Source organism: Salvelinus fontinalis, unplaced genomic scaffold (genome assembly GCF_029448725.1).
Source record: "Salvelinus fontinalis isolate EN_2023a unplaced genomic scaffold, ASM2944872v1 scaffold_0166, whole genome shotgun sequence".
NCBI classification, from domain to species: domain Eukaryota; kingdom Metazoa; phylum Chordata; class Actinopteri; order Salmoniformes; family Salmonidae; genus Salvelinus; species Salvelinus fontinalis.
In genome coordinates, this window is record NW_026600375.1 from 13,593 (window position 1) to 28,620 (window position 15,028).

General features: G+C 44.1%; 1 protein-coding gene across 1 annotated transcript in view; it reads right to left on the reverse strand.

The window, feature by feature from the left end:
* Positions 1-2,973: 2,973 nt before the first annotated feature.
* LOC129844015 (uncharacterized) overlaps positions 2,974-15,028 on the reverse strand; it is a gene marked incomplete at its 5' end in the record, with an annotated part of 32,223 nt that continues 20,168 nt past the window's right edge. Inside the window, 6 exons of the mRNA XM_055912386.1 lie at positions 2,974-3,611; positions 3,739-3,827; positions 4,567-4,845; positions 4,971-5,276; positions 5,712-6,032; positions 6,263-6,292. Coding sequence (XP_055768361.1) covers positions 3,477-3,611; positions 3,739-3,827; positions 4,567-4,845; positions 4,971-5,276; positions 5,712-6,032; positions 6,263-6,292 — 1,160 coding nt within the window. The remainder of the gene's footprint in view (positions 3,612-3,738; positions 3,828-4,566; positions 4,846-4,970; positions 5,277-5,711; positions 6,033-6,262; positions 6,293-15,028) is intronic.

The following is a 15,028-nucleotide window of genomic DNA, read 5'->3' on the forward strand; positions in this document are numbered from 1 at the left end:
CTCACACAGCTCATTCTTTTTGGATTGCATTTTCTTCAGCTCATTCTCTAGGAACGTTATCTTTTCCTTCTTCTCGCCCACAATTTTGTGTAGTTGATTGACAGTTTCTGACAAATGATCGATCTTCTTTGATGTTTCTTCTGTAGCCCGCTCTACGATGGACACTTTGGAGAGCGTGGCGTCTTGTTTAGTAGACAGGGACTGGATTGCAGAGAAAAGTTCCGACATGGAAATGTCGTCTTTTACTTTTTTCACCAGAGGATTTTTACTTGGGGTCCGAGGTAAAGAGGTTGCAAGGATTTCATCCTGGTCAGTTTTGTTCTTTCTCTTGTTAGAGATCGCGGCTTCTTGTGTATCCATGCAGCTCTGGTCCTCGTTGTGGCTAGCTAGCATGTCAGCCGTCTTCTGTGAGACTTGGATATTTCGTCTACTTTTGTCTTTCTGTCGTGTTCTTCCCATTCAACTTGACAAAAACTAACTCTAAACTTATCCCATGTCCATAAAAAAAAGTTATAGTTAGTTTCTTTCAATATTAATAGCCAATATTTGACTGTTAACCACATAACCCTCAATATTGCTTTGAAGAGCGCAAAAACACTCCCTCTCACAGCGACGCCATCTTGGCCTTCCGACAGTAACCAGGGTAACGGGGATACCTAGTCATTTTTGCGTCATCATTGCATGCGATCATCATTCTCAAAGCCGCTGTTTACTTCTAAGATCACTTTAGCACCGCCCTAAAAACCCGATTCAAATTCGACACAAACCTTAAAATAGGTATGTAATGACACGTTATATAAACTCTTTATAGTGTTTTATTTACATTTTAGAGGCAATAAGGTGATAAGTTGGACAGATCGAGTGAAAAAAAGCAATTTCCCAGACAACATCTCTCCTTCTCACTATCATGCATTAGTTTCGCTTCCCCACCCGCCATTTTAAAAAGACCCGACGGGGCTCATTGCCTGTTTGAATTATGCAGAAACGGCCAGCGTTTAGGTCATGTAATAGATTCTGTTGGAAAGGGGAGAAATTGTGCTTTACAATGGTATTGACATTACAGTTGATCTGGAAGTATTACGTTTTTGGGGCGCTAAAATAAGGGCAATTGTACGGACCAAGGCAATGTACGAGTTTACGTGAGTTTACATTACTGTTGCTCCTATCTAACAGATATCTTGTGTCCTACCTAACCATGTATCACTACTGTTGCTCCTATCTAAAATATATATTGTGTCCTACCTAACTATGTATCACTACTGTTGCTCCTATCTAACATATATCTTGTGTCCTACCTAACCATGTATCACTACTGTTGCTCCTATCTAACAGATATCTTGTGTCCTACCTAACCATGTATCACTACTGTTGCTCCTATCTAACAGATATCTTGTGTCCTACCTAACCATGTGTCACTACTGTTGCTCCTATCTAACAGATATCTTGTGTCCTACCTAACCATGTATCACTACTGTTGCTCCTATCTAACAGATATCTTGTGTCCTACCTAACCATGTATCACTTCTGTTGCTCCTATCTAACAGATATCTTGTGTCCTACCTAACCATGTATCACTACTGTTGCTCCTATCTAACAGATATCTTGTGTCCTACCTAACCATGTGTCACTACTGTTGCTCCTATCTAACAGATATCTTGTGTTCTACCTAACCATGTATCACTACTGTTGCTCCTATCTAACAGATATATTGTGTTCTACCTAACCATGTATCACTACTGTTGCTCCTATCTAACAGATATCTTGTGTCCTACCTAACCATGTATCACTACTGTTGCTCCTATCTAACAGATATCTTGTGTCCTACCTAACCATGTATCACTACTGTTGCTCCTATCTCACAGATATCTTGTGTCCTACCTAACCATGTATCACTACTGTTGCTCCTATCTAACAGATATCTTGTGTCCTACCTAACCATGTATCACTACTGTTGCTCCTATCTCACAGATATCTTGTGTCCTACCTAACCATGTTGTAGTCTGTCCAAGAGGAGAATCACACAAGACTGACAGTCTGTAATTTTATTAAAAGCATTCAGTTGATTACATGACAGTTTAGAGAGAAACATCATAACAATAATCTCCATCATAATCAATAATCAATATCATAACATTTATAATCAATAACATCATGAGAGGTAAACAACAACGACAAACCCCTTAATTAAAAAATGTTTCAAAATACAAAGAATGAACAGATGATTATAATACATGAACTAATAATGGAGACACTTCAAGATAAAGAATCTAAGAGACACTAAATAAGATAAAGAATCTAAGAGACACTAAATAAGATAAAGAATCTAAGAGACACTAAATAAGATAAAGAATCTAAGAGACACTAAATAAGATAAAGAATCTAAGAGACACTAAATAAGATAAAGAATCTAAGAGACACTAAAGAATCTACGAGACACTAAAGAATCTACGAGACACTAAAGAATCTACGAGACACTAAAGAATCTAAGAGACACTAAATAAGATAAAGAATCTAAGAGACACTAAATAAGATAAAGAATCTAAGAGACACTAAATAAGAAAGAATTTACGAGACACTAAAGAATCTAAGAGACACTAAAGAATCTAAGAGACACTAAAGAATCTAAGAGACACTAAAGAATCTAAGAGACACTAAAGAATCTAAGAGACACTAAATAAGATAAAGACAAAAGCAAAAATCAATAAATTCTGGAACGCAAAACAGACGTAATTGAGCTACTCGCTTAAAATAATCAAAACCCCAAGTTACCCAAAACCCCAAGTTACCCAAAACCCCAAGTTACCCAAAACCCCAAGTTACCCAAAACCCCAAGTTACCCAAAACCCCAAGTTACCCAAAACCCCAAGTTACCCAAAACCCCAAGTTACCCAAAACCCCAAGTTACCCAAAACCCCAAGTTACCCAAAACCCCAAGTTACCCAAAACCCCAAGTTACCCAAAACCCCAAGTTACCCAAAACCCCAAGTTACCCAAATTCCAAGTTACCCAAAATCCAAGTTACCCAAAATCCAAGTTACCCAAAATCCAAGTTACCCAAAATCCAAGTTACCCAAAATCCAAGTTACCCAAAATCCAAGTTACCCAAAATCCAAGTTACCCAAAATCCATGTTACCCAAAACCCCATGTTACCCAAAACCCCATGTTACCCAAAACCCCATGTTACCCAAAACCCCATGTTACCCAAAACCCCATGTTACCCAAAACCCCATGTTACCCAGAACCCCATGTTACCCTGGTGGTAAAAACCAAACTAAAAGGAATAATGGTGGTTGCAGTCACTCCTTTTAGATTTCTTCCAAGGTTCTAGAAAGATAAACTAATTCTGAACTTGTTATTAAAATTAGAACCACTTCAGGTTTGTCACCACATTTTAAACACCAGTCCACTGTTGACCATCGATTTAAAACACAAAACTGACCTAAGATCAGCATGTAGGATCAGCTTCATTCTACTCCTACTCCGTCCCCTGGGCTGCTCTCTCCTCTCCCGGTCCAGCTTCAGCTCTGGAGCTCAGAGAGACCATCTCCATGGCATTGACATCAAGATCCATGCTGCTCACCCTGTTCACTCTCTTCTGCCTCCTGGTGGGCTAGGGAGACACAGCACCAACAGTCAGACATTTACTCTCTAGTATCTCCTTTCTCTCTCCCTCCCTCTCCTCCTCACCCTCTCCCTCTAGTTTAAATGACGTGTAACGTCTGAGTAAATGTCTTTACCTTGTAGTACAGGTAGGAGGTGGTGATGGCTGTCAGTAGGAGCAGCAGCACTACAACGTGTCTGATGATGAAGGCTGGCAGAGGAGAGGCTGCAAACAGAAACACCTTTGATGAGGGGACTGATCATCATCACATAGATCTGTGGGAAATCTGTCAATGACAAAGTTATAAGTCTGGTTCATGTTCAGTTACCTGTGATGGTGAGGGAGAGGAGATCACTCTCAGAGAAGAAGTTATGAGAGAAAACATAATTGTAATAAACACAGCTGTAGTGGTAGTGAGTAGAGACGTTCACTGAGATAACTCAAATACAAAAGCATTCTGGGATATTTAAGTTGTATTTGATTCCTACTTGACTGAGTGATCTATTTTGCAAAGCAGACTGACAAGCTAAACAGTCATCATGAGAGGTGCAGAGGAAGTTGTATGAATGAAGGAAATCAGTTGGATATAATTATAATATGTTGATATTTCCTGAGCAGATCACTGTGAGTCCAGGAAGGAGATATAATACATGGACAAAAGTATGTGGAACTCAGCAGTGAGTTTTACAACAGAGGATTATTTTTACGCTCTACGTGGTTCAACACTCGGCGGTCCGTTCTGTGAGCTTGTGTTGTCTACCACTTCACGACTGAGCCGTTGTTGCTCCTAGACGTGCCACGTTAAGTCACTGAGATCTTCAGTAAGTCCAATCTACTGGCAATGTTTGTCTATGGAGATTGCATGTCTGTGTGCTCATTTCAGCTACACATTGCTGTGTGGCTGAAATATCAGAATCCACAAATGCCCACATACTTTTGGCCATATAGTGTATCTTGTTATTACCTGAGCAGATCACTGTGAGTCCAGGACGGGGATAATACATTCTCACACACTCCCTCAGTGAAGACTCAGACCCATAACAGTAAACGGCATTCCCTCTAGTGGTGTTTCCAGGTGGTACTGAAACAGTGGAGCCACAACCCAGCTGTCTACACACTACTGCAGCTACATTCCACTGGTTCCAGTCTGAAGCTCCCACAATCCTCCACTCTCCCTGGTCGTACCACTCCACTCCACCAGCACAGCGACTGCCTCCTCCCACCAGCCTCACATCATCAGGCTCTGACAAAAGAAAAGAGAGAGACAGTAATCTTACTATTTTCTCACTAAAACACACCTATATTGTCTCTCATATTCTTCACTCCAGGTGAGACACAATGTTGATTGAGTGACAAATTGTTTCTTACCTGAGCAGGTGAGTCCAACAGCATTACCAGGGAGGCAGGTGTTGCGTTTTCTGTCTGAGGTGTCACAGTCCAGGAGAAGGGACTCATTGCCTTTACACTGGAACTCTTTATCCCAGGTCTGACCCTCACCTCCTCCATAGAGCCCCCCCTGTAGAGCTGCAGGAGCCCCACAGCCAAGCTCCCCACAGACTACCTCTGCATCCTGCCAGTCAAAGTCAGCTTCACACACTGAGGCCCAGGACTGATTGGACTTCACCTCCACTCTCCCAGAGCAGAGACCAGCTCCATCCACAAGACGCACAGACTCTGGAGAAAAAGAGTTGGTTGAACATTCAATCAGTTTTGTTGATGACACTGTCAAGGACTAAACACAAATATGTTGGATAAAAGATTGTAGTTTGCTATGTTTGATACTGTAAGAGGTAGAAATGGGTTCTTAGTCACTCAGGATCGGGTTGGGAATAATGCAGGCAGGAGACAGGAATAAGTTCACTTCACTTTATAGAAAATAAACAGCTGGACATCCATCAGGCAGCTTCACTTCAGTACCATCTGAACTACAATGATCTGCCCATGAACATCTCCCATAAACCAATATGACAAACACAAATATAATGTTTAAATACATCTGACATCTCTCCCTCTATTTAAATAAAATAAAAACACATAAAACATAAAACATGATACATGGTAATATTGTATAATGTATAAATAAATCTCTCAATATGACCAGTCTCTTACCTGAACAGGTCACATGATGATAATATTCACCAATACAGACACCACGTCCTCCTACGATGATGATGATGACACACTGTTCAATAGAAGACTCATTTCCATTGCAACTACCATATAGTGTGACTCCTCTTCTTCCATCTTCAATCAGAGCTCCTCCAGATTCAGCTACAGGATTCCCACAGTCCAGCTCTCTACAAAAAACCTTAGTCTCTCTCATCATGCTCCACCAACTAGAACATAGACCTGACCACTCTCCTCTGGAGAAGACTTCCACTGTCCCAGAACAGGAAGTGGTCCCATTCACCAGTCTGACTGAGTATTCAGCTGTAAACAGCAGAGAGGAAAGCACAGTGGTGAGGACAGATGATGACAGTGATTCTGTTATTCTAACAGCAGTAATGCTTTGTGGTTGACAAGTATTAGTAGTTCCATAAAACACTACTTGTTATTGGGTTTAGAATGGTTTGTATGGACACATGAATTTCTCCATGTGGGATAATAAAGTTGACTAATATTGAACTGCTATATTCACTGTAGATTTATACTCTACCTACCTGGTGGACTGACGCTTTGAGCCTGGAGATCTGAGGAGAAAGAGAGAGAAAGAGACAGAGAGACAGAGGAGAAAGGGAGGAGTCAGAGGAAGAGAGAAACAAAAGAGAAAGGGAGGAGTCAGAAGAAGAGAGAGACAGAGGAGAAAGGGAGGAGTCAGAGGACGAGAGAATGGGAGGAGTCAGGAGAAAGGGAGGAGTCAGAGGAAGAGAGAGACAGAGGAGAAAGGGAGGAGTCAGTGGAAGAGAGAGACAGAGGAGAAAGGGAGGAGTCAGAGGAAGAGAGAGACAGAGGAGAAAGGGAGGAGTCAGAGGAAGAGAGAGACAGAGGAGAAAGGGAGGAGTCAGAGGAAGAGAGAGACAGAGGAGAAAGGGAGGAGTCAGAGGAAGAGAGAGACAGAGGAGAAAGGGAGGAGTCAGAGGAAGAGAGAGACAGAGGTTAAATGAACATCAACATGACCTTTCATGATGTGATGGGAAGACAGGCTTATCTTTGGTATGGTGCAACAACACCCATGTGTACAAACACTATATATACAAAAGTATGTGGACACCCCTTCAAATTGGTGGATTCTATTTCAGCCACACCCCTTCCTGATAGATGTATAAAATCAAGCACTCAGTCATGCTATCTCCATAGACAAACATTGTCAGTAGAATGGCCTTAATGAAGAGCTCAGTGACTTTCAACATGACAACATCATAGGATGCCACCTTTCCAAGTCAGATGGTCAAATTTCATAATCCCCCAACTCCTCTTCTCCCCCTCTCCTCTTCTCCTCTCTTCCCCCCTCTCCTCTTCTCCCCCTCTAGTCATCTCCCCTCTCCTCCCTTTCCTATTCTCCCCCCTCCTTTCCTCTTCTCCCTCTCTCCTCTTCTCCCCTCCCCTCTCCTCTACTCTCCTCCCCCCTTTCAACTCCTCTCACCACCTCTCCTCTCCTCTTAATCTCCTCCTCTCCCATCTCTTCTTCTCCCCTCCCCTCTCCGCCCTTCCCTCTCCTCATCTCCCTCTTCCCCTCTCCTCCTCTCTACCCCTCTCCTCTTCTCCTCTCTACATCTCCCTCTTCCACTCTCCTCTTCTCACTTCTGCTTTTCTCCCCCTCTCTTCTCCTCTTCTCCCCCTCTCTTCTCCTCTTCTGCCCCTCTCTTCTCTTCTTCTACCCGTCTGCTCTTCTCCTCTTCTGCACCTCTCTTCTCCTCATCTGCTCCTCTCCCCTCCCCTGTCCTACCTTCTCTTCTCTCCTCTTCTTCCACTCTCTTCTCCCCCTCTCTTCTAATCTTCTTCCCCTTCTCCCCCTCCTCCTCACCCCCCTCTTCTCTTCTCTCCATCTCTACTCCCCCTATCCTCTCCTGTTCTGCCCCTCTCCTCTCCTCCTCTCCTCTCCTCTGTACTCCGCCTCTCCTCTTCTCCCCCTCGCCTCTCCTCTTGTCCTCCTCTCCTCTTCTCCCTCTCCTCCTCTCCTTTTCTCCCCCTCGCCTCTCCTTTTCTCCCCCTCTCTTCTCCTCTTCTCCCTCTCTCTTCTCCCTCCTTCCCCCACTCATCTCCTCTTCTTCCCCTCTCTTCTACTCTTCTCCCTCTACTCCTTTTCTCCCCCTCTCCTCTCCCTTTCTCCCCCTCTCTTCTCCTCTTCTCCCTCCTTCCCCACTCTTCTCCTCTTCTGCCCCCCCCCCCCCTCTTCTCTTCTCCTCCCCCTCTCCTCTTCTCCCCCTCTCTTCTCTTCTGCCCCTTTCTTCTTCTCTTCTCCCCACTCTCCTCTTCTCACCCCTCTCATTTCCTCTTCACCCCCTCTCATTTTCTCCCCCTCTCTTCTCCTTTCCTCCCCTTTCCTCGCCTCTCCAAACTATCCTCTCCCCTTCTCTCCCTCTCTTCTCCTCTTCTCCTCACCCCTCTCCACTTCACCCCCCTCTCCTCTCCTCCTGCTCTCCTCTCCTTCTCTCCACCCTCTTCTCCCCTTTCCTCTCCTCACCCCCCCTCTCCTCTCTTCCCCCTTTCTTACTCTCTTCTCCCACTCTCTTCTCCCTCTCCTCTCCTCTTCTCCCCCTCTCTTCTCCTCTTCTCCCCCCTCTCCTCTTATCCACTCCCCTCTTCTCTCCCTCTCCTCTCCTTCTCCCCCTCTCCTCCCCACCCCTCGCATCTTCTCCACCCTCTCCTCTCCTCCCCTCCCCCCTCTCATCTCTTCTTCTCCCCCTCTCCTCTTCTACCCCTCACCTCTTCTCACCCCCCCCTTTTCTCCTCTTCTCCTCTTCTCCTCCTCTCTTCTCCTCTTCTACCCCTCTCTTCTCCTATTCTCCCCCTATCCTCTCCTCTTCTGCCCCTCTCCTCTCCCCTCTTCCCCTTCTCCCATCTCCTCTTCTCCCCTCTCTTCTCCTCTTTTCCCTCTCTCTTCTCCCCTTCTCCCCTCTCTTCTCCTCTCCTCTTCTCCCCTCTCTTCTCCTCTTTTCCCCCTCTCTTCTCCTCTTCTGCCCCTCTCCTGTCCTCCCCTCTTCTCTCCTCTTCTTCCTCTCTCATCTCCCCCTCTCTTCTAATCTTCTCCCCCTCCTCTTCTCCCCCTCTTCTCTTCTCCCCCTCTCTTCTCACCCTTTCCTCTCCAATTCTGCCCCTCTCCTCTTCCCCCCATCTCCTCTCCTCTTCTCCCAATCTCCTATTCTCCCCCCTCTCCTCTTCTCCCCCTCTCTTCTAGCCTCACTACTGTATATAGCCTCGCTACTGTATATAACCTCGCTACTGTTATAGCCTCGCTACTGTATATAGTCTCGCTACTGTATATAGCTTCACTACTGTATATAGCCTCGCTACTGTATATAGCTTCACTACTGTTATAGCCTCGCTGCTGTATATAGCCTCGCTGCTGTATATAGCCCCTCTACTGTATATAGCCTCACCACTGTATATAGCCTCACTACTGTTATAGCCTCACTACTGCATATAGCCCCTCTACTGTGTATAGCCTCGCTACTGTTATAGCCTCGCTACTGTTATAGCCTCACTACTGTTATAGCCTCACTACTGTATATAGCCCCTCTACTGTATATAGCCTCTCTACTGTATATAGCCTCACTACTGTATATAGCCTCACTACTGTATATAACCTCGCTACTGTTATAGCCTCACTAATGTATATAGCCTCACTACGGTAAAGTCTCACTACTGTATATAGCCTCACTACTGTTATAGCCTCACTACTGTATATAGCCTCACTACTGTATATAACCTCTACTGTATATAACCTCGCTACTGTATATAGCCTCACTAATGTATATAGCCTCACTACGGTAAAGTCTCACTACTGTATATAGCCTCGCTACTGTATATAGTCTCGCTACTGTATATAGCCTCGCTACTGTTATAGCCTCGCTACTGTATATAGTCTCACTACTGTTATAGCCTCGCTACTGTATATAGTCTCACTACTGTTATAGCCTCGCTACTGTATATAGCCTCGCTACTGTATATAGTCTCACTACTGTTATAGCCTCGCTACTGTATATAGCCTTGCTACTGTATATAGCTTCACTACTGTTATAGCCTCGCTACTGTTATAGCCTCACTAATGTTATAGCCTCGCTGCTGTATATAGCCTCGCTGCTGTATATAGCCTCGCTGCTGTATATAGCCCCTCTACTGTATATAGCCTCACTACTGTATATAGCCTCACTACTGTTATAGCCTCACTACTGTTATAGCCTCGCTACTGTTATAGCCTCACTACTGTTATAGCCTCGCTAGTCTATATAGCCTCACTACTGTATATAGCCTCACTACTGTATATAACCTCGCTACTGTATATAGCCTCACTAATGTATATAGCCTCACTACGGTAAAGTCTCACTACTGTATATAGCCTCGCTACTGTTATAGCCTCGCTACTGTATATAGTCTCACTACTGTTATAGCCTCGCTACTGTATATAGTCTCGCTACTGTTATAGCCTCGCTACTGTTATAGCCTCACTACTGTTATAGCCTCGCTAGTCTATATAGCCTCACTACTGTATATAGCCTCACTACTGTTATAGCCTCGCTACTGTTATAGCCTCACTACTGTTATAGCCTCGCTAGTCTATATAGCCTCACTACTGTATATAGCCTCACTACTGTTATAGCCTCGCTAGTCTATATAGCCTCACTACTGTATATAGCCTCACTACTGTTATAGCCTCGCTACTGTTATAGCCTCACTACTGTTATAGCCTCACTACGGTAAAGTCTCACTACTGTTATAGCCTCGCTACTGTATATAGTCTCACTACTGTTATAGCCTCGCTACTGTATATAGTCTCGCTACTGTATATAGCCTCGCTACTGTTATAGCCTCGCTACTGTTATAGCCTCACTACTGTTATAGCCTCTCTACTGTATATAGCCTCGCTACTGTATATAGTCTCGCTACTGTTATAGCCTCGCTACTGTATATAGCCTTGCTACTGTATATAGCTTCACTACTGTTATAGCCTCGCTACTGTTATAGCCTCACTAATGTTATAGCCTCGCTGCTGTATATAGCCTCGCTGCTGTATATAGCCTCTCTACTGTATATAGCCTCACTACTGTTATAGCCTCTCTACTGTATATAGCCTCTCTACTGTATATAGCCTCACTACTCTATATAGCCTCTCTACTGTATATAGCCTCACTACTGTATATAGCCCCTCTACTGTATATAGCCTCTCTACTGTACATAGCCCCTCTACTGTATATAGCCTCGATTCTGCATATAGCCCCTCTACTGTTTTATCCTCACTACTGCATATAGCCCCTCTACTGTTTTATCCTCACTACTGTTATAGCCCCTCTGCTGTATATAGCCTCACTACTGTATATAGCCTCTCAACTGTTATAGCCTCTCTACTGTATATAGCCTCACTACTCTATATAGCCTCACTACTGTATATAGCCTCACTACTGTATATAGCCTCACTACTGTATATAGCCTCACTACTGTATATAGCCTCACTACTGTATATAGCCTCACTACTGTATATAGCCTCACTACTGTATATAGCCTCTCTACTGTTATAGCCTCGCTACTGTATATAGCCCCTCTGCTGTATATAGCCTCACTACTGTATATAGCCTCTCTACTGTTATAGCCTCGCTACTGTATATAGCCTAGCTACTGTATATAGCCTCGCTACGGTAAAGCCTCACTACTGTATATAGCCTCACTACTGTATATAACCTCGCTACTGTAAATATTCTCACTACTGTATCTAGCCTCGCTACTGTATATAACCTCGCTACTGTTATAGCCTCACTACTGTATATAGCCTCGCTACTGTTATAGCCTCACTTCTGTTATAGCCTCGCTGCTGTTATGGCCTCGCTACTGTATATAGACTCACTACTGTTATAGCCTCGCTACTGTTATAGCCTCACTACTGTTATAGCCTCGCTACTGTTATAACCTCGCTACTGTTATAGCCTCGCTGCTGTATATAGCCTCACTACTGTATATAGCCTCACTACTGTATATAGCCTCACTACTGTTATAGCCTCGCTACTGTTATAGCCTCGCTACTGTTATAGCCTCGCTACTGTTATAGCCTCTCTACTGTTATAGCCTCCATACTGTATATAGCCTCGCTACTGTTATAGCCTCGCTACTGTATATAGCCTCGCTACTGTTATAGTCTCGCTACTGTTATAGCCTCGCTACTGTTATAGCCTCCCTAATGTTATAGCCTCGCTGCTGTATATAGCCTCGCTGCTGTATATAGCCCCTCTACTGTATATAGCCTCACTACTGTTATAGCCTCGATTCTGTATATAGCCCCTCTACTGTATATAGCCTCACTACTGCATATAGCCCCTCTACTGTTTTATCCTCACTACTGCATATAGCCCCTCTACTGTTTTATCCTCACTACTGCATATAGCCCCTCTACTGTTTTATCCTCACTACTGTTATAGCCTCGCTGCTGTATATAGCCCCTCTACTGTATATAGCCTCACTACTGTTATAGCCTCGATTCTGTATATAGCCTCTCTACTGTATATAGCCTCTCTACTGTATATAGCCTCACTACTGTATATAGCCTCTCTACTGCATATAGCCCCTCTACTGTTTTATCCTCACTACTGTATATAGCCTCTCTACTGTATATAGCCTCTCTACTGTTTTATCCTCACTACTGCATATAGCCCCTCTGCTGTATATAGCCTCACTACTGTATATAGCCTCTCTACTGTATATAGCCTCACTACTGTATATAGCCTCACTACTGTATCTAGCCTCGCTACTGTTATAGCCTCGCCACTGTTATAGCCTCGCTACTGTTATAGCCTCACTTCTGTTATAGCCTCGCTGCTGTTATGGCCTCGCTACTGTATATAGACTCACTACTGTTATAGCCTCGCTACTGTTATAGCCTCACTACTGTTATAGCCTCGCTACTGTTATAACCTCACTACTGTTATAGCCTCGCTGCTGTATATAGCCTCACTACTGTATATAGCCTCACTACTGTTATAGCCTCGCTACTGTTATAGCCTCGCTACTGTTATAGCCTCGCTACTGTTATAGCCTCGCTACTGTTATAGCCTCTCTACTGTTATAGCCTCCATACTGTATATAGCCTCACTACTGTTATAGCCTCGCTACTGTATATAGCCTCGCTACTGTTATAGTCTCGCTACTGTTATAGCCTCGCTACTGTTATAGCCTCGCTATTGTATATAGCCTCACTACTGTTAAAGCCTCGCTACTGTTATAGCCTCACTACTGATTTTCGCCTCACTTCTGTATATAGCCTCACTACTGTTATAGCCTCACTTTTGTATATAGCCTCACTACTGTATATAGTCTCACTACTGTATATAGCCTCACTACTGTTATAGCCTCGCTACTGTGTATAGCCTCGCTACTGTATATAGCCTCGCTACTGTATATAACCTCTCTACTGTATATAGCCTCACTACTGTTATAGCCTCGCTACTGTATATAGCCTCCCTACTGTATATAGCCTCACTACTGTTATAGCCTCGCTACTGTATATAGCCTCACTACTGTTATTTTCAATCTTTTAACTGTTGTTTGTATTTCTTTACATATCTATTGTTCACCTAATATCCAATTTTTTACCTAATACTGCACTGTTGGTTAAGGGCCTGTAAGTAAGCATTTCACTGTAAGGTCTACACCTGTTGTATTCGGTGCACGTGACAAATAACCTTTGATTTGATGTAGGTGGAGTTATTAAAGTGACTATGCACAGATAATAACAGAGAGTAGCAGCAGCGTGTGGGGGGGGGGGAGGGGGGGGCAAAGCAAAAAGTCTGGGTAGCCATTTTACTAGATATTCAGGAGTCTTATGGCTTGGGGGTAGAAGCTTTTTAGAAGCCTTTTGGACCTAGACTTGGCACTCTGGTACCGCTTGCCGTGCGGAAGCAGAGAGAACAATCTATGACTACGGTGGTTGGAGTCTGACAATTTTTATGGCCTTCCTCTTACACCGCCTGGTATAGAGGTCCTGGATGGCAGGAATCTTGGCCCCGGTGATGTACTGGGCCGAACACACTACCCTCTGTAGTGCCTTGCGGTCAGAGGCCGAGCAGTTGCCTTACCAGGCAGTGTTGCAACCCGTCGATACCGACAGTGTTGGAGTTGTGCCTGGCCGTGCAGTCATGAGTAAACAGGGAGTACAGGAGGGGACTTAGCACGCACCCCTGAGGGGCGTCTGTGTTGAGGATCAGCGTGGCGGATGTGTTGCTAAGTAAGGGGGGGGGGGGGGGGGGGGGGCCTGTCTGAAAGTCCAGGATCCAGTTGCAGAGGGAGGTGTTTAGTCCCAGGGTCCTTAGCTTAGTGATGAGCTTTGAGGGCACTATGGGGTTGAACACGGAGCTGTAATCAATGAATAGCATTCTCACAAAGGTGTTCCTTTTGTCCAGAAGGTAAGGGGCAGTGTTGAGTGCAATAGAGATTGCATCATCTGTGGATCTGTTGGGGCGGTATGGAAATTGGAGTGGGTCTAGGGTTTCTGGGATAATGGTGTTGATGTGAGCCATGACCAGCCTTTCAAAGCACTTCATGGCTACAGACGTGAGTACTACGGGTCGGTAGTCATTTAGGCAGGTTACCTTGGTGTTCTTGGACACAGGGACTATGGTGGTCTGATTGAAACATGTGGTGGATCTAATTTAATACATTTGCTTCTGTCTGTTTTTTAAATAATGAAATTCAAAGGTCAGGGTCAAGCTGAGCCGGACCAAGAGTGGAAGAGTGGAAAAGGTTACTGGTTGTGATGACATCACTGGTGAGAAGTCAGTAATGAAAAGATATTGAGTTGACTGCATGTTATTCTGTCAGCCCCATCTCTGTTGACATCTCCCTCTCTCTCCATCTCCCCTCCCCCTCTGTCCCATAGACACATCAAGTAGTGTTTAAACCCTTTACAATGAAGATCTGTGAAGTTATTTGGATTTTTACGAATGATCATTGAAAGACATGGTCCTGAAAAAGGGACCTCTTTTTGTTGCTGAGTTTACAAGCTTCAACGGCTGACTTCAAATATCCACATCAATGTGAAAGACACCAGAGCATAAAACAGCTGACTGGGAATGTAAACTATAACAGATAAATCCTACACATGTATTGTAAAAATATAAAAAGGTAGACATCAAAGGAATTACTTAGGTCTTCAATCGACAAGGACGCATAACGACAAACAGACTCAAGCAAAGAATGAAGAAAATTATGAAATACAAAAGGAAAATCTACACATTAAAGGAAAAATCCACCCGCAACCACTCATTCTTTTTAATTTACTGTGT